General features: G+C 39.8%; 1 protein-coding gene across 1 annotated transcript in view; it reads right to left on the reverse strand.

Annotated features, from left to right (window-relative positions):
* Positions 1-9202: 9202 nt before the first annotated feature.
* Positions 9203-25184, reverse strand: part of gfra3 (GDNF family receptor alpha 3) — a 64938-nt gene continuing 48956 nt past the window's right edge. The window contains exons 5-8 of the mRNA XM_035160680.2: positions 24579-24688; positions 22282-22416; positions 16198-16334; positions 9203-10523 (exon numbers count right to left, since the gene is read on the reverse strand). Coding sequence (XP_035016571.1) covers positions 10308-10523; positions 16198-16334; positions 22282-22416; positions 24579-24688 — 598 coding nt within the window. The 3' untranslated portion in view covers positions 9203-10307. The remainder of the gene's footprint in view (positions 10524-16197; positions 16335-22281; positions 22417-24578; positions 24689-25184) is intronic.

A 25184-nucleotide genomic window follows, 5' to 3' on the forward strand; every position in this document is an offset into this window, starting at 1 on the left:
CAGGCCTCGGATTCTATTTATCTCAAATCCACCTCTATTCTTTTGATTTGATTACATCCACCATTCACCATCCTAATAATGTATGGTGGTGGTTTTGGCAACTTACAGTCCAACTTGCCACATATCACATTTTAGTTGTGTTCGTGAGTGTCTCAGCCCTGCCTGCAAGGAGGAGTGAAGTTACACTTTAAAAGTGACACTTTCAACTCAAATTTATTGTGCTGGATTACAGACACAACACCACAATAAAACAACATGCAAATCTACAGAATTCTTTAAGGAATAATCAGAGAGGAACAGTCAAGGTAAGGAAATGTCGGCTTTACATGTATTTTATTCTTCACAACACAGCAGAGGCATGAAGTGTTTCATGTCCCCCCAAGGGCACATTCAGCAGGACAAAATGTCAACAAATGAACATAAATAGAGATACTTCATGCAGGGCCACATATTACCCCTTAGAGATACATAGTTGTTCACCACCACAGTTTAAAACCAATCAACCACCAATCTCTATTGGCTGGGGTTAATTTGCTTCTATCCGTTTTTTTATACAGTCCGACAGGCAGAAAGCACAGCACCAAAGGAGCATTGGATGGATCACATAGTAGCTCTGCGTTTACTGTATGTGCCTCCCTCACTCTTACTGTACACTGACATGCTTTAGACAGGAAGCAGGGAGAGGAAACTGGGGAGTGACAGGAGCGTTTCAGCCATAGTCAATGTTCTTTAAATGGAGTACATTTATCTCCACCTGCTCGTCCCCTAGGTTGAGGGTTTAGTTGGAATTACCAAAAGGAAAGGTTTACATTTGACAGAACGAAAGAGAAAGAGACACCCATCCATTTTCACACAGAGGGATGACAGAGTAGAGCACAGTTCCCTTCAAGTGACAGCTCAATCCGTGCGGCTGTCTTCCCTTTGGAGAGACAACTTTTCATCAGACTGTGCTGATCACGAAAGCCAGTCTCATTTCTGAGTCTGTGACTGTGTGTGTGTGTGACCGTGTGTGTGTGTGACCGTGTGTGTGTGTGTGTGTATGAGAATGTTTAATCATCTCAATCTCCATGACGATGATCTCCCAGTCAGCCAGGCACCTGCCAGGATAAGAGGTGGAGGAGGAGAGAGGAGGGGGCTCAGTCGGTTAGTCAGTCAAGTGTGGGGGTGGGGGGTGGGTATCAAAATGGCTTCCACATCCTCAAGGATGTATTGAAAAGAATTAGACTTCCAACGATCATTCAGCTCAATTTACCTTTGGAGCTCACACCAGGTGCAGCTGCCTAGGTGAGACCGGGGTAACCATGGCAATGCATGCCAACGGTGATGCGCTTGTGCATCTGTGTCAGCTGGAAAAAAACATTCAAAGACAAAAACCCACCGAAGAAACACATCTGAAACATCCATTCAGACCTAATGAGGGAACTTAGTCTTCAAAGACTCCAGGAAATCCCAGGAGTCCATTAAAGATACATAGGAATTGAGGAAATTCCAGGAAATCCCAAAAAGTTAATTCACTGCATATTTAATTGTACAATAACAATCTCAGTCAGTGTACAAGAATGAGACAGTTTTACAACTGAATACGAAATCAACAGAATTAATATTATCATATGGGTCTGGGAATTAAGCTAAATTAAACAAAACAATGCTAATAAACTCAAATTACAAAAGACTCTACACGAGTCCCCTGTTACACACATTTTAACAGCTTAACAAATAACAAAGTGCAGCAGTGATCGACAGACTGCTGCTTCAAACAGATCCCAGGAGTTTGAAGAGAAATAGGGGTTTTGTGCTTGTTGAGGGGTTTCTGACCATTGCTGGATGAAGTGATACATCATGTAGAGGTTCGTCAATCGTCAATGGAATCTTAATAGTTAAACTAGTGTTTGCTATTGACCTTATAACAATGTCTGATCTGAAACAATGATATTGATCTTTTAAAGGGTTGGTTCACCCTAGTTCCAAAAATAAACAACTAATAAATGAATTGCTTGCCTCTTCTGTGCGATAGAGTATTAGGACCAGTGCTAAGAAAATACAATATTTTCTGTAACATTAGAACCAAAAAGTTGTGATTTCATGAGGAATAACTGACATTCCAGTGAGGAATTAATCAGGAACAATCTAATAATTGATGAATCATTAATGATTAGTCTCTAAATTACTTAGGGTCACAATGATGACAAACAGAATGGGAGATATTATATTTGAGACTAATTTTGTCATTATGGTTAGTATAGAAAACAATGTGGATGTAAATAAGGTAAATGGTCTGTATTTATATGGCACTTTTCTTGTCTTGATGACAATATCTCTACTCGACAGTTTTCACCCATTCACACACACATTCTACATCTGTGTGCAGCACTTTCTCTATCACACATCACTCATACACTACTGACACAACCTTCAGTTGGTTTAGACTTTAAACTTCAGCATGCAGAATGGGGAAACGGGGATCAAACCGCTGACCTTCTGTTTAGTGGTTGACAGACAGAGAGTAACTGATGACATAGTAATGAGTGATGAAAGACTCGTCACTAGTTTGTACCGCTCAGCAGCTGATCCAAAGTTAATCATGAGCTTATCATGATGGTAGTCTTTACTTTGTTTCAGAGATAGTTTATTCATTAATATAGTACATCCCAATCTGTTCTCTATCAGCTTATCATTCAGGGACTGATTCTTTTGTGTGTATCTTATTGTAGAGTGCTACCAAGAAAAATCACATGAATATGAAACACATTGCTGTTGCTTATTCAAATGTCAGTTTTCACATCCACAATTAGAATTGTATTCTCCTCTATTGTATTGAGATGGAGACAATTATCTGCTGATAACCTTCGCATCACCTCTGGGCGTGTGTGTGTTTGCAGGTTTCCTCTCACTCTTCCGTCCATTGTTAGATGACAACCTGATAAATGAATGAAAATCTAAACGTACAATGTGTAAAAAACCTTTGTGAACAATTTTGGGTACTCACAGATGTGTCTTAGAGCCATTGATGAGATATGCTTGATCTGTGCATGACCTTGCCATGGTAACTGCAGTTTTTTGGAGCTGACTGATGGACTAAACATCTGGACCACACGTATTTGAATTCAATATTGGAATGAACTAAATTATTAATCTGGAGGCATTTGTGTGAGTCATGAATTTGTGTTTGATCACGTCACACACATTGATGCTGCAGAGTGTGGTCTTGTGAGGGTTATTGCTGGACTTTTTTGTTTGCTTGTTTGTCTGTTATTCTGCAGAAAAAAATGAAAACAATGTTAATTTATCATTTATACTGATTGAAAATGTCTAAAAAATACAGTTAAAGAAAAGATTTGTACTGTTGCAAAAATACAAATCAATTCACAGAATGCCCAGATGTCCCAGTTTTCCAGCATCTGGAGTCAATCTCACAACTCCACACGGAAATGTTACTTATCTGTGCTTATTGATTTTGATTGGTGCACATGTTTAACTTTAATCATCTGTGAATAATTATAAAATATTAATTCATTTAGAAATGAAGTTTTTTTAAATAAATATTTTCCGATCTGTGAAGTTAAACATTTTATATTTGAAATTATGATACTTATTTAGTTCGTGATGTGTCAATTTGTACAATTGTTGTAAATACGTTAAATTTTGGGGGGCATTTGTGTGGAGTTAAACATTCAATTTGGTTGCATATATTTGTGATTGGTATTATAATTTATTTATATACATGTCTTGGATATGTAGATTATGTAATACACATTGAGTCTATTTGTCTTTAATATTTCTTTATCCCATTGAATAGATTCAGCAGGGATCCGAGAAGCAGAGAGAAGTCAAGGGCAAAAGCTGCAGGAATTTCAGTTTGGTGACTGTGACTTTGTGCTTGTGCATCTTTGTTTATCTCCGTGGATGACTGAGAAATGGAACAAGTGTGTGCGTGTGAATTAGAAATTGAAAATGAGGGACAGAGCCTTTGCGTGAGTGTGTGAGTGTGTGTGTCTTTCAGCGCCGATGCGTCAGGACCTACAGAGTGTGAAATGGAGCAGGGAGGACTTCAGCCGCGACACACTGCAACACATCTCTCCGTCTCTATCTTTTGCTCTCTCACCCATCCCACCACCCTCTACCCCCTCTTCCCTCTGCCTTCATTTTTCTGTCCTTCCCTGCTTTTACCATTTCAATTTCCAATCCCTTCTTCCTCTTCTGGCGCTTTTGCTCCTTGCTCCCCCTTCTTTGACTCACTTTTCATCTTTTCCACTTCCTCAATATCTCTTTGTCGCTGCTTTATTCTGCCGCTTTATCTCTCAGGATAAAGCTCTCCCTACTGTGGAGTTTGTTTTTCCCCCTGCTCGCTCTTTATCTTACGTCTGGATGCCGTGTATGTGCAGAATCATAGAGAGAGAGACATAGAAAGAGAGAGAAAAGAGAGAGACAGCATCCCCATGTCAGGCCAATGATGGATTAGAATACTAAAATACCAGAGAGAGAGAAAGCAGACACACTTAGATGCTTAAATCTAACACGGAGTGTGTGAGTGTGTGTGCATGCATGACCTTCCGTGCATGTAAATCTACTGCATCGTAATAGAACAATAAAAAAAATACTTCTTTCAAAGCACACATACACAAACATTTTCTATTCCTCTCTCACCCTGAAGGCTCTCTCTCTCTCTCTCTCTCTCTCTCTCTCTCTGAGTTGATTTAACGCATGGCTTCTCTGCTTGTTTATTTCCGTACATATTAATGTAAATCACTACTGTCCACTCCCTCCTTTCTCTCTTGCTCCACTGTCTCCCTTTATGCCTTTGTCCATCCCTCTTGTCGTCCTGCCAGTATGTGCCGGCCCCGACAACAAACAGCTGAGACAACAATTAAGATGAACAATGGTGCCCGGTGAAGGGCCATCGCCTGCCCTCCCCTGCTGATCTCAATTAACCCCAACTATTGGGTGGTGGTTGAGTCTGAGAGAACTGCTCATTGCTTTTTGAAGTAATTTACTATACATGATATGCCTGCTTTTGTCATATTAAGATGATTATTTCCTTGTAACACAGAGCTCAGCAGGCGATGGTATAATTACAGATTCCTACTGTGTTTTCAGCAGGGCACTGTCCACTTCATACGTAGTTCACTCAGCCAGCCACTCCCCACAAGGACACATGGAGCTTAGCAGAGCAGGGAGTCGAGCGTGAACATAACATACCAACTAATACAACTTTCACGCCCCCCTTTCTGCTCAATCCTCCATTTCAAGTATTTGCTTCTTGTGGAAACTGTTGAGTTTCTCACTTTAATACTGAGATAATGGTATAAACCTCACCCTCAACCATGTAAAGTGTGGGAGAAGAACTCCAATGTCTTCAAGCTCTGCACATTGCAAATGTCTTATCTATATACTGTATATCAATATGTCAATCAATAGCACACTGGATAGTAATAGTCACTTATAACTGTTTTTCTAAATGTTTCTTCATCGGCCCTCAACTATTTATACACTGCTGCTTTTACGGTAACGTTAAGTTTCACCCTAAGTCACCTGTCACTGTTTTACAATATCAGCAACAGTCCTCATGAGCATCTCATACCAGATATCTCAAATCAATGTGGTTAATTGAGGTTGTTGGGAGTGACAGTCTGGGAGGTACAGCTGTGCTTTCAGTTTAGTGGTTCGTTACACGACTGGTTACATTTTAAATGAAGCCTTGAAAGGTAATTCAAACAATTCCTGCAGGTGTCCCAACTGACTGACAAACCCTCTGTGTGAACAAAGACAGTGTGAACAGACAGACGGACAGACGGACAGACAGACAGATGGAAGAGCGGCACAGACTCCAGAATTAAAACCCATGGAAATTACTCCAGTTAAAGTAGATGGTGAAAGCAAAGCAGCGTACAAGTGCAACACATTAGTCGGCTACAGGGATGGGAAAACGTTTTGAACAATATTTAATCTCTATCGGAGGAAGAACATCACAGATGTGTTCAGCTGCTGGGTCGGTCAAAAACTTCTAATAAAATTGAATTCAATAAAAATATTTCATGATAAAAATGTTTTATCTCTAACTGTTTATTCTATGCTATGATGCTGAAAAGCAATGTGATATCAAACTGTAAATTCAAACAAAACTGGAAAAATGGAGGTGGGAGTATATCTGCAGAGACATTGCCTTTTGATTATTAGTAAACCAAGTGTAAAGTCGAATTATGTCACAGAACTGGTAGAATTATTTCTTTCTAGTTTAAGGACACGGGCGATGTTCCATTACTTGTCTTCTTCTATTCGACACAACCCATCATAGACTACTCTCTCTGCCCACTAGTTCTCATATTGAAACAACACTTCATAAATATATATTTCATAATATATCATTTCATTTAAAGACAAACCAATAGGAGGAAACAGTGCAGTTGTTGGAGACGGCAACTGATCCACATTCGATGCTCTAGTATTTGTGGTAGCAGGATGGTGTGTGTGTGTGTGTGTGTGTGTGTGTGTGTGTGTGTGTGTGTGTGCATGTGTTTATGGGGGGGGGGGCACTGAGTAATATAATATATGACAGCATGTATGTTAATGAAAATAAAAGAACATGTGGCCCAGTTACCTTTGTGTTTTTTGAACAACACTGAAGGTTTGTGGTTTTGGATACATACAAAATACGTGTTAACAAGATAGTTTGAGTCTTTTCATGGGCTTTATTGACATTAAGATGAATATAGAATTTGTCTTTCAAACATTTCTTTGAGGCGGAATTTGACAACGAATGATTTAAGTCTGATGATCTGATGGTGGTAATTCTTTAACCTTTGTAAAACTGTCATGACCTGTGTCTCCCTGATGAATACCCGTGTCGCTGAATGCAAACACTTGATGTGTCAGAGTCATTACAATGAATGAATGTTTCATTCTAATCAGGATCCTCTGTCAGATCACAGTGCTTGATTGCTGTTTATGACACTTAACACTGAAGCAAACTGCTGCTCACAGAACATCAGTATTTACTGCAGAGTGTGAGAGAGCCCACAGAGCTTCACTCTGTCTCTTATCGCTGGTTCTCTGATCGACACAGGTTTTGTCTGAGGAGTGTGTTAAGACAGCAAGACCTTTGAGATGTGTGTTTCTCAGCAGAGTCTAAGAGAAACAGAGGTTAAGGTATACTGCAGACCTGTCACCTCTCTCTCTTTCTCTGTCCTCATCCTTTCATTTCTTTTGTAGTGTTTTTCCTCAGTGGCCTCCCAAAGCAGACCTCTTTTTCCTCTTCACTGTTCCTTCTCCTGACTGCGTCCTTTTTGTCTTTCTCCACATCTCTCCTACTTCAATTTCCTATGGTTTCTCCCCTCTTGGTTCCCACTACTCCTTGTATTTCTTCTGTCCTTTTCTTTTACCTTTCCTACATCCTCTTTCCACTCTTCCACCTCACCACTGCTTCCAAAGTCCTTTTTCTTATCTCATCTTCTGTTTTCTTTCTCTTTTCCTTCTATCTCATCTACATTTTCTCTGAATTCTTGCCTGCTTTTTATCATTTGTTCCATCCTCACATCTCTTTTCACTCTCCCTCTTTCTTATTCTTCTGTCTTGCTTCCGCATTTCATTTTTCTTCCCTCTCCCTCATATTAGTTTCCTCGTTATTCTTCTCTTCTTTCACCCCATTCCCTTTTCTTCAATTCCTCCTTTCCCTTTTCTCTATTTTCTCCTCACATCACAATTTCTTCTCTTTTGCTTTCAGTTCCCTGTCTCCAGTTTTCTCTTCCCTCTCTCCTCTTCCTTCCCTCTGTGTCCTTGCCCTCCACCACCATTGGCTCCCCTGCAGATGGGAGTTAATTGTACACGTTCCCCAGAAATGGGAAGGAATGAGGCAAAAATTAGTGTCAGCAAAAGATTTATAAGACACAGAAAATCAAGAGCTGGCGATTCCTTCTGCTGTGCTTTTGCTCCGGGGTCCCTTCTGTTCTCTCTATACTGCACTATTTCTATCATTGCCTGATACCCCCCAACCTACCCACTTCTACCAACCCGCCACCCCCCAACACACACACCCCTCCCCCCAAGGAGTCTGTCAGATGATAAAGAGATGTTGTCAGGGACTGATTATGAGCCCCCAACTATAAACAAGTAAAACATCAAACACACAAAGACCACACAGGGACTTGGCCTTGTTTTTTCCCCCTAATTTCTCCTCCATACATCTCTCTCCCACTCGTTCTCTCTAACTCGCTTCATTTTGTCTCTTTGTTGGCGTCAGAAGTAGCACGTGTCTTTTGCCTGCTGGGGAGCTATTTGATTTGTTCTGCCATTTTAGAGCTCATATAGTTTCTAGTGTGTTGTTTTTATTATGAAGGCTTTATTCATATTGGTGCCTGTGGCAGCTTGGGCCCTGGTCCTGAGTCACCAGGGAGGTAGAGAAGGACAGGGACAGAGCAATGAAGCAAGAAAGAGCTGCATCGGCTGAATATATGGCAGGCAGTATGTTTGCAAATGTGTGTGTGTGTGTGTGTGTGACCATCTATATGTCATGTGTGGCTGTGAGAATGATGACATGCAAGACTTAAATTAGAACAAAAAGCTTGAACCAATTTTCTTTGCAATCTCTCTGCCTGATCCCAGTACCAGTGTGCACAAACACACATCACACACTTGGCACTTGGTGTTCATTAAACAATAAGAGACAAGTGTGTAATTTGTCAGTCACCATGGCTGTAGAGTAGGGACAGCGGCAGGGAGAGAGTATCACTCCATTCATCACCATGATAAAGTTTGACTGATGCATCGTAAATCAGCCTCCGTTCCCTGTTCTATTGTTGTTACGATGACCCATATACAGGTAAGTCAAACCCAGGGGTACAAATCATCATCCATCAATAGGTCAAAATAAATAAATATATAAATCATTTCCTTGAAAAAAAACAAAAAAACAAGGTCTGACTGCAGCTGCGGGGCATTTCTACATTAGTGATCGATTCACATCCAAGCACAAAAACACCCGGTCTGCACCAGTCACATCATTTCTTTAGTGACTCTTCACTCATTATGCTCCATACTCTGCTGGACTGTAAAGAATGGATGTGGGTGTAGCTGACTGACAAGGTTAGTTAGCAAAGTTGGAAGAGTTTGGGGATGTGAAATTATTACCTCTGCAAATTACGCAAAAACGACTGAACAGATTTCCAAGAAATGTGGGGAGAGGGGCTAACAAGCAATTAAGGAATCGTTGTCATTTTTTGACCAGTTGCCCAGGGATTTTAATGACAGAAAAAAATCTGGCATTTTGTTCGAGAACAATTATGAGTGTGTGAAATGCCTTAAAATAACATTGTTAACATTCAATAGATAATGATAGCTGCATCTCAAGTCAACATATTTACAAAACACCTGTAACATAAAAAGTAGCAATTTAATAGATAAAAAGATAAAAACAGAATTTTCAATGAAAGTCTGCAGCATCATAGTAGTGTGTAGTAGTGGACAGGCAAATTATAGATTCAATACATTTAAGTGTATGAGTTTAAGATGTTCCCTTTTTGTAGATTCCCCATTACAACAAACATACTGGATCTATTGTTTTTGATTTTTTCTGGGTATTCAGCTATTTCACATTTGAATCTGCATCATGGGTAATATATTATGAGAAAGGAGTAATAATCACACTTTAGGCTACTTCTACTACTCTATTGTAATGTCTAGAAACTGTATGGTTTGATGTGACATATATTTACCTAACTTCCACTTTCCCCAAACATCTTGGCAAATCACATCTATAAATTACAGGACATTCAAATCATCAGTTTTTGGGACATCTGTTTGGAGTTGCTGTTTGTATGACAGAGCAAGAATGTAGCCTATGAGCCAGGATTCATCACACTGACACACCTTAGCTAACATTGCCAGTATTAACTTGCCAATAACTGAGCAAGCCTTTCGAGTTGAATCAATATTTCTGGACCTACGTGTGGAACAGCAGCGTGATGCTCATCGGTTGATGGCAGCTTGTGAAGGCCCTGCCACGGCAAGGTCTCCTGTGCTCTCAGGACATGAATACACCACAGCAGCTGCAGTCAGACCATGTCGACCAAAGTGCTATTGTCAAAGGAGGGAAGGAAGGAATGAGGGCAGGAGTGAAGAAGTGAGGGGATGCTACTGACAAAAGGTGAAGTCCATTTCTTCACTGTTTCTTATAATTTTACAGCAATTAGTCCAGGACTGTTGGAGGGTCCGTTACATGTGAGTGTGTGTGTGTGTGTGTGTGTGTGTGTGTGTGTGTGTGTGTGTGTGTGTGTGTGTGTGTGTTGTGTGTGTGTGTATTCTCGCTATCCCTCGCTCTACCCCCAGCTGAACGAGGAAGAGAGGAGCAGAAGGAGCAGTAGTATGGGTTTAGCAGGGCCGGTGTTGAGGGATGCAGCCACCCCAGTCCCAGAGGAGCCCAGGTTGGAGACAGTGGCCCTCTCTGAGTACAGCGGGATGACGTCGAACTGGTCGCCTTCATCACCTTCCTCCTCTATCTGTGTCAGATCCTCTTCTTCCTCGCTCTCCACCACCTGGCAAGGAGGAGACTGTAAGTCAAAACTGGTGGGGACGTCACATTTTACAGTGCTTAAAAAAATGCTATTACAATGTTCACCCAAACGCAAAATGGTAAAGATCTAGTTTGATTCCTCTAATATGTGTGGGTAGATATGTGTGTCAGGTACACACATTTAATTTGGTAAAACTGTATTTGTTTTCGATAATTTTAGATAAAATTTAAAGTTTTAAAATGTAATTTTATGATAATCCCGATGCCAGTGAATTAAAATGAAAATTAATATGAAACTTAAAGTGATCAGAAAGAATCCAAGCCGTCCCAGCTTCCCAACCACCCACCTCCCTAATGTCCATGATGGACAACATTTCTGTGGTCTTGCATGCTCCCCTGACTGGCCTCAATGCACTCTGGTACTGTTAATAGTCTTCCTGTAGGATCTAGCAGCTGAGGAGAGTGAGCTGAAGGAGAGGACAGCAGGCTCCGGCACTCCTGTGTTGGACCTGGATACTGCAACACCATGGGAGGGCATCCAAATGGCAACAGATGATCCAGGCATTTGCAGTGGAACCAGGCCCAAGGCTGAGGTGTATAGTTCCACACCAAACCAGCCATTGAATCTTCGTCTGAATTTGACTGTCTGTCTAATTTCAGCACTGACCATCTCCATTTGCATTTGATGTGTTGATCCGATAAGTTTCATGAGGCTACAGTAGCAAGCTGTGGTTGGCTGCATGTACGTCACTCAGAAAGTAGCTCTGACTGGCTAATTAACCTCTCTAGAGCTCCAGAGAGAAGCAAGTAAGAGATGTAAAACAATTTTGAGGTGGTTTTTGGTGAAAATAAATCTTCTTATGAATATCAAAACTTCAAATAAAACATAGCTAAAGTTTAAAATATGGGACCTTTAAATGTGTTGTGTGTTCATTTGTAAACACTTTGATCAACAGAAGTCTTTGTTTGAAACTTTTATAGCTATTGATGAATATGATACACTGCTAAGTTACGCCCAGCTGTTCATCCTCAATTTAGGCAGCAGCATCTGGAGGAGCCCAAGGCCCATGCTAGGATCTTGTGTGCAAATAGTTATTTTACTGATAATAATATTCTGTTCTATCATTCCATTGAAATACTGCCTCTGATACTTGCTTGCTTTATGCAGTTTATATTTTTTGACTGGCTTTAACTTTTCATCATCTAGTGTGACAGCTGCAGAAGCCGTAAACAAGGCAGTTATCCAGTTTTCCTTCAGGGTGCAGAAATTAATTATAGTTATGTTAGTCTCCCCTTTGTAAGGATTTGAAAATTATTTAGTTCATTAGTTGTGAAAAGGATTCCAGTCAGTATTATGTACAGTCTTTGACAATAATTTAAGATGGAATGTTAAAAATATTCAGCCTGACCAACAGAGTGAGCCTCCTCTGATTAACTTCAACTTTCATCCAGTTTGCACAGCTATTCTTAGTCACTATCTTTTATTAACAGTCTTGTGACTTTTTCTTTGATCTACTACTATTATAACTTATTGGTGGGGGACTTAAAAAGCCTGAAGACATTTTTAATTAATGTTAAAGATAACTTGGCTAAAGAGTATACAGAACATTTATAAATATGGTTACAGTTATGAAAAGTCCTTCACTCCACCTTCCTGCCAACTATTTCGCGACAGATCATATTATATGTAATTATTCAAATTCTGATAAGAGAGAGAGAGAACCAACAACGAGCTCAGTGCATAGCTTGTGATACCAGAAAAGAGAGCAGTCAAAAAAGCTGTGGAGACCAAGTTGAGCAAATAAAGGCTCTTATGCCTATTAGTAGCTGTAGCAGAGGCAATGGTATGGAGCTACAATCATGCCAAAACCTAACAAACAAACAAAACATGTTTTTACTAATTTCCTACCATTCAATTGGGAACACAGTGTCGTGCAAATACGTCACACACTAATGCATTTTATTTCGCAAACACAAAATGCACCTGTCAAACAAATATACTACATATTTCTAATAAATGAAACAAATAGCCTTCCGCATTTCATACAAGTATAAAATACATATCCCATTAAGACAAAAACAGATATTCTACAAGTATGACACAAAATATATTAAATGACTTTTGTCATGATTTTTCCGCCGTTGTGTCATGATGAGGATTTTCTCACAGATGTACTAAGTAATTCACCATCCAGGCAACAACAGCAGGTTGTGTCATACTTGTAGAATATCATTTTTTGTATTTGGAGTGAATACAGTTTTGTACATGTAAGATTCATTTTTTTATACATGTAGGACATGTTGTACTGATGAAAAGTAGATGATGAATCTTTTCTGAAAACTTTTATTATTTTGAACACAAAAAAATGAACAGGAAAAGAAAAAGAGAAAGTCTTGTGAAGAAAAAATACAGCCACTTTTATATACCACCTGGGCCATTTACAACCTGAAGTGGGTTAGATTGCCAGATCACTGGTTTTGGAAAACTACAAAAATTGTTGGATGCAGCCACCTCAGTTTGTCATGATGTGGGACATGAGTGTGCACTGTTATATGATTGACCTCTTCGAAAAATGCCTTGTTATTGGTAGAATTATGCTTCTCTAGGCTGAACCTTGGTGAATGCACAGAGGCATGTCAAATATGTTCACAGGGCTTTTTTTTTTATAATTGTAGTTGCTACGTTTATTTTCCTCTCACTTTTTGACCCCGCCTCCTGATGGGAATTGGTTGGAGGTGTGATTGCTTGTGTAACAAGAGGCCATTGTTATTTTAATACTCAAAATAATTTATTTTTGATGTCTTCTTTTTGTTGATGTGTTCAGCTACTTGCAATCTCTACTGCACTTGTGTCCGTCCTGGGAGAGGGATCCCTCTCATGTGGCTCTCTCTGAGGCTTCTATGTTTTTTACCCTGTTAAAATGTTTTTTTGGTAGTTTTTTCCGTACTCTTGTTGAGGGTTAAGGACGGAGGATGCCGCACCTTGTTAAAGCCCTAGAAAACTAATTGTGATTTGTGAATATGGGCTGTACGAATAAAATTTGATTGATTGATTAATTGATTTGATGCATACCTGACATTGTTTGAGTATGTCTGCAAATAAGAAAATTAAGGAACGCAAAATGACATCCCACCTTACTACACATTCTCTGCAGAAATGTAACGTTTAAAACAAAGTGTGCTCATCTCTGCCTCTGAATGTGACGGTTTTTTTCCCACTGCTGGAGAGGATGCTTAGCTTTTTGAAGTGAAACCTTTCAAATTCTGGAAAAATCACTTTAGAGAAACAAGCAAAAGCTCCTCGGAAGAAACAAGCAGCTGAGTGACAGACAGATCAGGAGATGTGGAGCAGGTGAGTAAAAGAAGAAAAGGTGGGATGGAGGGATTGAGGAAAGGACAAGAGGAACAAAGTAGGGAGAGTAGAGGGGGATTTTGGGTGGAGGAGAAAGAGGTGGGAGACATATGGGCATGAATAAATTCATACTAATGAAGCTTGACTGATGCACTGCTTCCAACCAGCACCTCATCTAATCCATTCAGTGGGAGAGAGACACAGACGGACACAGAGCGTGAGAGAGAGATAGAGAGAGCGAGAGGAGGAGGGCAACTGAGGAGGAGAGAGTTGGAATCCCCTCTTGTCTGGAGGCCAAGATTATCTCGGGCACTGAGGCATGCTGGGAGCCACGGAGCCACAGCCATACCAGTCTGGCCAAGGTTACAGTAGCCAGGTCCACAATTGGATTGGGCAATATTTAATGGTCAATGTTGGACAAGGGCAGCCTATGCAGCTAGCATATGTTGACAGCCCTTTTCTGCATCTCTGTGTGTCTGTCAGTGTCTGTACGTTACTGAGCTGGCAGACTCACATGATCTAACAGGACAGAATTCAAAACTCTTCAGGGCCAAGACGTGTTTGTGTGCTACAGACGTGTGAAGCCTGATTGGTCGGGAGAGACGAAATTAAAGACGCAGTCTGGACAGTTTGAACATTTATTTGATCACTGTTTAGTTCTGACCCTGATCCCCATATGAATGATACTGAAACAGACACACAAAAATAGATCAATCTGAGCACAAACACAAAACAAACCCTATCACTGCCAAGTAGGACGGACATACAATTCCTAAAACTTAGATGATAAAATATTGTTCTTGTCCATGGCCTTTAGAACAAAATGATAGCCCTTTTCAGGTGGGAATAACATTACAGTTGAGGAATTTAATGTTCAATGCGTTCCTTGTAAGGATGGATCATGATTTTCAAATTCTTGAATAGTCTTTGAATAATGAAAACCTAATAGTAATTATTTGGCTATCATATAACATATTGTCTCTATTACTAGTGCCTGTTAATAAGTAATATATTACTACCTCCATTAGGTGATGGTAATGTAAATAAAAGCGGTTTGCCAACTGCCAATAAACAGCAAAAGAAAAGAAGAACACAGAGATTTGTGGATGACTTGTTCATTGCTGTGAATCATTTGGATAATTCCAATGTTATGTGTCCATCAACTCCGAATTGTAATTTATCCAATACTTTGGTTTATGACCAAAAAATGTGTTTAGTGGTATTATATTTTACACCCATTACATTTATGACATCTGTGTTTAGCTTTGATCCTGTTGGATCACACACTCTCAGTAGAGTCTTTTGAAGGTTTGACAAAGTGCTTTGATAACAGCCACACAGCTGCTCATTTGATCTTTGAAACACACCATTGTGTTCAAATGTTGAGAGGTTTGACCTCCTCGGCATGACAACCAAAAGTGATAGCCTATGTGACCAATCAAAAGTATAACTGAATGCATAACGGAAAATAAATGCATTTAATTCCTTCAAACTTACAGCTTCCCTTAGTGCATGCTCCATATTCCAGTTTGCATACATAATAATGATGAGTCTTGTTTAAAATGCATGCATTGGTGCATTATCTCTTGAATTATACAGCAGTGGTTACCACAGCTCCATATCAATCTGCTATTACTATACAATATTCAAAGTGCTTCCTGTAGCTTCTTCACAGTAAAAGCCTTCCAGTTTCCTTGAAACTATGAATTGATATTACACACTCATTCCATATTAATATTTATATACTACAATCTTCATGTCAGTTATTTTATAGCAATATATCTAAGGCCTTTATAATAAATCCTTGAAAGTAAACTAACTCTAATATTGGGTTACAGCATGTTAATTAATTTATGTAATAAATAATAAATAAAAGTGTTCCTTAAAGCATTGAATAGAGGACATTTTATTTTTCTATTTGATCCCAATAGAGTCTGAACTTTACAAACCCGAATTGCATTGATTCTGTGTTGCTGAATTCCTTCTTTGAGACTTATTCTGTGTATCTTCATATTGTACGGTCTAATTGGCATCTTTTAGCCACAATCGCAACTTGGCTGTAGAGACTGCAATGTTGGACTGTCTGTAGGTCCACCACTGGGATCCAGACTGAACTATTCCACCATCTATTGGATAGATGTCAGATAGAGACATTCATGATCCCCAGAAAAAGACCGTTTTTAAAAAATGGTGAAAACGATTTATTTGAAAAATAATTAGCAATTGCAGCCCTTTTCTTATCGCAAAGGGTCTGATGGTGGTGCGTTCACTGATGTACTTGCAAAACCTTTGCAACTTTCACCAAGATATATAGGGGTGATGTTTGTGACTAAAGTGTACTCACGACATTGTTGTGTTCAGGCAGGTGGTTGTTGCTCAGCAGCTCGTCCTCCTGATCCAATGGGGAGGGCCTGGGAGCAGGAGGGGGGGTGACATCTGCGGGCAGGGAGCCAGGGCTCCCCATCCAACTGATAGAATTACCTGCATAGAGACACAGCATCGTCACTGCCAGTGTGTGTGTGTGTGTGTGTGTGTGTGTGTGTGTGTGTGTGTGTGTGTGTGTGTGTGTGTGTGTGTGTGTGTGTGCGTGCTCAGCTGGACTGCTGTGAAGCTGGGTGGGTGTGAACCTTCATATCTATTTGGCAGCTTTATTGTTCGAGCTGTCGGCAGTTTGATGAATCACAGAGCTTTATGGGAAGTGCATTGATGCATCGATCCAGACTTTAGTGTTTGGACATAACAGGCTCAGTGTGTATTGACAGCTTGATTGACAGCTGCTGTGACTGAGTGGCAGCCAGAGGTCTTTAGCCTCTAGCGTTTCACGTCACACCTCTTGAGCCCTGTAGAAGCCTCCTGCTACAGACACAGACTGTAAAACCCTGTTCATACAGTTTTAATACGCCACCTGGCATTGGAGTGCATCTCCAAATGTGTCTTGAGTGATTACTTTTGATCGGATCTCACTGGCTCTAAAGACGTCCTTCATTTTAGATTGCAAAGACCAAATGGAATTTAGTTTTTAAACACAAGGAAGTAGAAGAAATGGAAAAAACTGACTTTTTCTAAAATTTTCCAGGCAAATAGCCCCAACACCCTTGTACTGGAACTCTTTGGGCTTTCACCAATTTTTAAATGATGTTTAGGCAAAACAAGCATATTCAATTTGAGAATGCAAATGAGTAAGTGGTCTTTCAATGTGCTCCAGAGTACATTCATTGACATCCTGCTAGAAGAGTGTGGATATAGACAGACCAGACCTCCTGTGGTCTGTGTGATCAGATCTCAATGCATCCTCAATGCATTGTGGGCACATTCACACCTGAACTTAAGAGCTGTCCACTTGGGATCAGATGACCCAGGACACATGTTAATTCCAGTTATGAAAAAGGGTCTGAGACTCTTGTGAATGCTTATGCTGTATAGCCGATATATAAGAGGTAGAGATCAGTTCAAGCTGTGAACATCGCTGCAGGAGCCAACTACCCAGACAGATTCAGCAGACATCATGGCAAAGTCTTTCTTTTCTCAATTATTCCCTTTGAGCTGTTCTTCAAAGTATCATTAATGGTGACACATTCATTCTGATTTCATAATTCTGGTGCTGAGATACATTTTTAAAAACAGGCTTCATAAGAACAATAACTTAGAAAACAATAGTTTACTTGACTTCAAATGGGACTTTCTATATTTTCAACAATCCCCCAATTCTTAATCTAAATTGCTTTTTATGATTTAAGATATAAATGGCATGTGGAGGATCATGAGACAGTAATGCATACATCATTAAACTACAAGAACAATTTAGTGTTGTGGACACATCTGATCGACAGAATTCTCCAAAGACTGTTTAATGTGGTTTACTGTACACTGAGGTTTGCACTGTTACTCGCTCCTGTAAGGAGCTGTGGGGTTACCATGGCAACAACGGCAGTGGGAGGGGTTAAAAGCAGATGTTTTGATTAGACCAGGAAGTTCTCTGTAGCCGGTGAAAGTGATGTGAATTATCGCACATCGAGGGGTGCAGCAAACGAGAAAGTTCCCGACTATTAGTATATTTTTCATACAAAAAGCACAAAATAAAATGAGGGTTTATAGAAAACATGGGAAATGTTAAAGTATCGAACCAGAAGCTTAAAATTATATGATTTTGAGGAAAATGACCGGACGCGATCAGAGTAGGGATGGGACGCTCTATACCAACGTTTCGAAGCTGTGTCAAGATTCCGAAGCACAGTTGTTTTGAAACACTGCTCTGAAATGTGGTTCAAAATGGTCATGACAAGTGACCATAAGCGTTGCTTCGGTCACACCGTACTCACAAGCATTATTGGCTGAAAAGAAGTCACGTGAGAAGAGATGCGTAAATACAGACGTGATCCATATCTTACCTTGTCACAAAATGATCAAATTCTTGTAGATCATGGAAATTTGGGCATAATTAATCGTGCATCGTACAGAGGGCAAAATGATCATACATATATACGCTAATCATCGTACATCTGGTCTACAGGGCTGGAGTGAGGGTGTGGTTAGCAGGACATGGTCAGCCTCTTAGTGCAGGTTTTGGTTCAAGTGTCTGTACAGGCACAATGACACCAAATCTGAGAACCATACTATGATGACAACACTGCAGGGAGGCAGCACATTCACTTTACTGTAAGAAGTAGGCAGATTAAAGATCAATTACAACGCATTAATATTGAAATTTAGAGGCTTGGTGGAGCATTGTAGCACAGTGGTTAGCAGTGGTTAGCAGATTGTATTGTGGTTATAATATTCTGTTGTCTCTCACCTTACTATTTAAAGTGCCTTGAGGTAATGTATGGTAAGATATACAGAATATACGCCACTATACTTAATAAAATGTAATTCAATTAAATAGCACTGTTGCCTCCCAACACAAGGTTTGGGGTTTGATCTCCCAGTTCAGCCACAGGATCCCCCATTAAAGGACAATGTAAGACTAGTTTTCAGGGTCCCCCTACTGTGATTCTTATTTTTATCAATGTCGCATATAAAAGTCACAATGTGAGCCTCCCCTTCAACAGTAGCAGACATGAACATTTGATGACGAGCTGAAAGGAAAAAACGTCAGAAGCCAAAGAACCATGTCAACTGGAAGGTCTATGGATACCCAGGGAGAACTCAACTATAGTAGAGCAGTTCAGATCCATCTCACCTCTTAGCAAAGAGGGAAATATGCTTTTCAGTATAAAAAACGGTCCCTGGGGCTCAATTAAAATGTGTATCAATCAGCTCTGGTTATCTTTCTTCTCTGGAAAAATTAGGAAAATAGACTTCTTTTTTTTAAAGTGTTTTTATGAGCTTTTATGGCATTCATTTGATAGGACAGAGAGAGAGTTTAGTGGTGGGGGCAGAGAGAATGGGGGACGACACGCAGCAAAGGGCCGCAGGCTGGAATCGAACCTCATGGGGCGGCAGCTCTACCAGGGGGGCTTATTATTTCTACATTTAAGTTATATTGCAATTACATCTCTTCAACTCGGTGCAAGGGGCAGTGACAGCTCTCTCTCACCATACAGCACACAGATGTCCTTAGTGAGATTGGCGGGGGTAAAAAAACACTCAAAAGTGCAGTTACACTTTATTAAAGATGATGCTGACAACGTTCATTGCCTCAAGTGGAGTACAACTTTTGCAATCAAGAACAGAAACAAGAGCAGCCTCTAGTCCATCACATTCAGAGACAGTTTACAAATGCCTAGCTTCATTTGGTTCATCTGTCATTGCCCTACACGTTATGTTTGTTAGCAACTGGAGGCCATATACAGAGCAAAAAAATTAAGTTAAACTAAATTATACACATATGAGTTATATTCAGTGTAATCATTAGTTAACCGATTGTTGTGGGCTCCTTCACAATTGTAAACTGTCATTCTGAAATTCACAGTTTCGGATCACTGAGAGCAACGGCCCATTTTACTGATTTATGGGCACTTACCCCACAGTAAAAGTCTGTAATAGTGATTTGTCCAAAACCTTGCTTTTTTCTTTTCTTTTTTAAAGATTTTCAACAATCACATTTAAGTCTCTTTATTCAAATTTATATTATTGCACTTTCATACTCAAATGTAATTTTATATACAAGAAAATGAGGCTCTTAGCTCATTCCTGGGAAAGGATCAGTATCAAGCCTGATAACTCCAGGGCCATGGTATTGAAGAGACAGAAAGCAGTTTCTGTTATTTTAAGATGGGTCAGTCCATCACTGTGAAACCAGTCCAGAGTCTCTGCAAGATCTTTGATTGTAGCCTGAGGGGTGCAGCAGAAATCCAGGCAACCATCATAGAGCTTGAGATTGGCCTCATCACAATGGACTGGCCTACCAGGTAAGTTTAAGGCTTGGATTTACCAATCTGGTTTCTGCTGGTGTATGAGGTAATCGTGTCGACAGTGGAGACACTGCAGAGGAATAGCAGAAGATACCTCAGCAAATGATTGGATCTGCCGTGCAGCACTGTTTGGGAGCAACAAACTTCATCTCCATCTCCCACTCAGCAGTCTCTATGAAGGGTTCTGAGTTTCTCACACACTGGGACTCCGGGACCAGAACTTTCACATTTTGGTGCGAACAGGCATTATGGTGCAAACTGGCAAGAAAATGGAAATGCTGGACATAGCAGAGTACTCTCTGAGACACAGACCTTTGGTGGGCATGGTGGCTAGTGAACAAGCAGTGTTGGGAGCCTTCCCACAAGCTTGCATTGATAAAGTGGTAAGGACAGTAGCTATCTAACCCTGAATGAGATGTGGTAAAGTGTTGAGATCAGCAGTTAGCCTGCTCACGTCTGTGTGCAAGTGGGAGCCGCAAGTGGACTTGGAGAGGAGGGTAAGTTTATGACCAAATCATGACAACTTTGGTTTTGTAAGTCGTCTTCAACCTCTTCACAACAGGTGCCTCTTTTGGATCTTGTAGTTTCTTGGGAGGACTGTATGGAAGAGGCAAATGAAAGGAAGAAGTGGGGTGCAGAACTGCACACTATGTAAGGTCTACACTAACTGGAACTGCAAAGGAGAAAGTCATCAAGTCTATCTGTAGACAAGGCTCCAGATGTCTTTGGATTAGCTGCACTGAACCAAGGACCAATGTTCCTGGGACCATGGGCGTCGCCTGGCTTTGGCATTCAGGGCTGTAGCCCCGGACGCTTTTCCCTTAGCCCTGAATAATTTTCAGTCGCCACTTTCACTGGTACATCACTTTGCAACTGAACATAAACCAGTGGTGACTACACATGTGGGACGTGGAAGGTTTTGCTTTTAATTTCAGATTCCGTGTTATCAGATTAGAATGTCCACACTGTATGTGCGAGCAGCAAGTCTGTTGTTGTTGTTGTGAATGTGTCCGAGCAGAGAATCTCCAGCTGCGTTGTTTAAATGTGAAAAACAAACACCGGGCAGAGTTTAACTGATATCACCGGGACTGCAAAAGCAGAAAGCCATCAAGACCAACATGGAAGCAGATAGATGGGTCTTCAGATGGTTTTGGGTCAGTGGTGATTTGTGGGCCCAAGTTACTGGGCTACAAGCCAGGGTCTGATCAACTCTAGCTGGGTGTATGATATTGAAAGACCTAAGACATCCAATAACCTCGTGAATGAGGATTTGTCTCAATGCATTGTAGGATATATCTTTGATTCAATCAACCTACTACCCATTTTGGATTAAAGTGTACTTCAAGTACCACAGTAGACACCTCAAAGTAATTTAATTATAAATTGCCTTCAAACCCATGAGACCCATTACTACCCAGCTTCAGGTGTTTCATGTATCGGTTATTTTGTAATAATTTATTTATATGCATATTTATTTGGGAAAATACTTGCTTGGCGAGGCACTCCTAACAGTTCTGCAGCCACAAAGCCACACACAAAGTTTCAAACAGCAAACCTCCTTACAATTCGGAGCATATGGGATAGTCGGTCTTGCGGAGACCTGGCCATCTGGCCATAATGACTGGCCCTTTGTCAAAGTTACTCGGATCATAACACCTGCCCCTTTCTCCCAGTCAACCCATTGACCACAAGAACCAACCGTTCACTTAATGGCTAATATTTACCAGACCATAAAATGTCAATGTTATTTGCTCAATCTTTAGGGGTCATATTTTTGGCTTATTGTTGTAGTTAATGTTAAAAATGTTGGCAGAAATAACAAATGTCTTCACTTGAGTTTTACACAACATTTGCTAATCATTAAGAAGCCTGAGAAAAGGCAAGATTTGCCTTGTGTCCATTTCAGGTGATAAGGAAAATCCAGGTCCAGGGTCCTGAGGCAGTTGACTGCTTTTTTCAGTTGGTTAAACAAAAAATATTATTAACTGTCTGAAATTTGATCAAAATAATCTGATAAGAAATACTCTGCTGAGACAAGTATATGAAACATGTGTATAGACTTTAGACAGACTCACGCAGGCAGGTGTTTTGGGTGAACATACGCTGCAGTCTCAGACAGTCCTGCCACTGGTTACCACTGCCTTCACAGTTGCACCACAGTGACACGTCAGCAGAGCTGTTACTGATGTAGTTGGGTGTCATGATGGTACCTGTAGGTGATAAGGGGCAAAATTAGTCAAAGGAACTACTTTCATTTCAACAATTCTTTATCATAGTAAATCCAAAATAGAAATAAAGCAGCTGGAGACAAATGATGCCATGGCCAAAAAGGCTGCCAGCCTTAAACGGCTTCTCCACTGTTTTTAACTTTGAGCAATTTGGGCACAAATCAGAAAAGAAAAGGTTTCTGTAGTTTTGGTTTTACCTCCAGCAAAGCTTATCTGCAGAAAAAACATGATGTCGACTTCACTGAAGGGCCTGAAACAACATTTTCAAACTTAAACATGGGGTTTTCTGCTGATGCATTCTTGATGCAATTATAGAATCACACAGCCAAGATATTTGAAAATGAGCTTTTACCACTTAAACTTAAAAAACATTCCAACATTTTGAGAAATACACTGGTTTGCTTGGTTTCCAAGGTCAAATAAAAAATGGAAAGGCTTATTTCCTAGATTTTAGCATTACTTTAAATGTACCAGATTTTGTACCTGTAGTCCTTGAACTTAAAAATAATTTAAGATTGAAACTACACTGTTTTTACATAATTTATAAACATGCAGAACAATAATACCATGAAAGTTACATGTTTTTTAGACACAAGAGTACATTTTTCTACCTTAAAGGCCTGTCATCAGGAATACACATGTATTCATAAATCAACAAATTGTGGTTTTCAATAAATGTTCATTAATAAGTTTTGTGTCCTGATCATTTCCCTTCAGATGCTGTCTAGTTCAGGCACTTTCCCTAACCATAAGCCCAATTTTGAGTGCCTTAGTAAAAACATTTCTAAGGTTTAATAATGCTTTGGTTGCTACAAGTGCATGTTGTACTAAATACATATCAATTCACACTACTAATATGTTAGTGTAAAAGTTTTGCAAGTCGTTGGATAAAATTCTTTCAAATTTAGCAAAAATGTTAGCCAGTCAGCATTATGTTTCCTCCAACATTTTTTTCCAATTGCAAATCAGTAGAATAAACAATTTGTAGAAGAATTGGTTGAATGGTTTCAATTCATATTAGTATGGTATACAACTAGTCGAGTTGAATTCTGTAGTGGAAAATAGAAAACTTCTCCCGATGTGTATTTTTTCAGTGCACTGCTTACACATTGTTTGTTTATCTCTCGCAGGATACCCTGGTGTGAATGTGTGGATTGTGCAGGTTGTGCCTTTAAAAAGCTGTGAGTCTAATAGAAAAGTCATCCATCATTGTCAGTATCTACAAATCTTGTCGGCTGTCATGGGTCTTCATTTTCTATCTTGCTGCTTCTCCTCCACTTCTGCTCTGTCTGATCAGCCCTTTCGCACACTTGCAACCCATTACTCTTCCATTCTGTTCTATCTTTCCTCCTATCCACTCAGCCACTTTTATGTTGAGATTGCATATTATCAAATCTTTTTTTAGTTAAAGAGTCTATTCAACAGGGTTGGTTCAGTTATTCTGGGCCACGGGTCAAGGGACTTTTAAAGAATTTGCTTCAATGATTAATCAAAAATCTATATTTGTGAAAACTTAAAATGGTCTTTATAGGTCACTAAAAACCTTATCTGTTATATAATCAAACTTTTAAAATTGCTTGTTTGCTAACACAACAGTAGCTGTTGTAGATGCATCAATGATACAACCAAGAAGTTCATTGTTTAGCTACGTAGTGCAGTAGCTACTATCAGAGATGGATTTAATATTGATATTTGGTAGATTGATAAGTATGAGTATGTGATGAGTATGAAGAGAAACAAACTTTGGTGGCCATTATTTCAACAAGTTCTATATAGTGAAGATGTTCATTTTTTTTGATACAGTCAAATCACAAATGGCTCACACTGGAAGTACCCTGACTTAACTTTGGATCTTGCGTTACTTGTGGGTTTTTCTGAAATCGTGACTTTTAGTAAAATATTTTTTTTTCTTTTTGTATTTGAAAACATTTCCTATTTGAAAATCCATACATAAGCTTTGGATATGGTATGTTTTACAGTTTTTTCTATTATAATACATTGTTCAACTTCCCAAAGCACTTTCTGGGATATCACTGCACTCAGTGTGCCAAAACATTATCTCTTGGAAATGATTTGTCTTGAGGTAAAATGCAGCCCTCTACTTTATGTAATTCAACTACGAATCCCCCCCCCGCATTCCGTACCGATGAGTCCAGCATATGCTCGGAGGCAGAGGCCTGCTGAGTCTTTCAGACAGCCGCTGGCTGTCAGAGGAGATGGCTGGCAGTTATTAAGGAAATCAGCCAGTCTGGACCTGGCAACAACACAAACAGCAACTCAACATCAAACACAAGAAATGGGCAGGACATTTGAGTGTGAGTGTATGTTGGGGTGTGTTTGCGTTCATGTAAATTTAGGTACAGTGGTTTTCAGTCCCATGTTTTTAGGTACAGTGGAAGCATTAGCACATTTTCATGTCAATATCACTTTTTTGCTTTATATTTTTGCTTTGGCCCCTCTGTTCCCATGGCCTTGTTCCTTTACATAGGACTGTAGTGCACATTTCAGGATCAATACTATGTAGCCTTTTGTAGCGTGTTAAGTTTTCATGTATTTATATTGTGTAACATGGAGAAATGTTGGTTTCAGAGTAGTGCAATATCTTCAAATCTATTCGCAATTAAAAAATTCCCATTCACACAAGAGAGAAGTTAATGATAGAAATATATTTTTCAAAGAAATAACCTGAGAAAAAGCTCTTTTGAGACGGATACCAAAATAATAAATTCATATTTTGCTTATTTACATTC

The sequence above is a fragment of the Hippoglossus stenolepis genome, chromosome 7, assembly GCF_022539355.2.
Source record: "Hippoglossus stenolepis isolate QCI-W04-F060 chromosome 7, HSTE1.2, whole genome shotgun sequence".
Lineage (NCBI taxonomy): Eukaryota > Metazoa > Chordata > Actinopteri > Pleuronectiformes > Pleuronectidae > Hippoglossus > Hippoglossus stenolepis.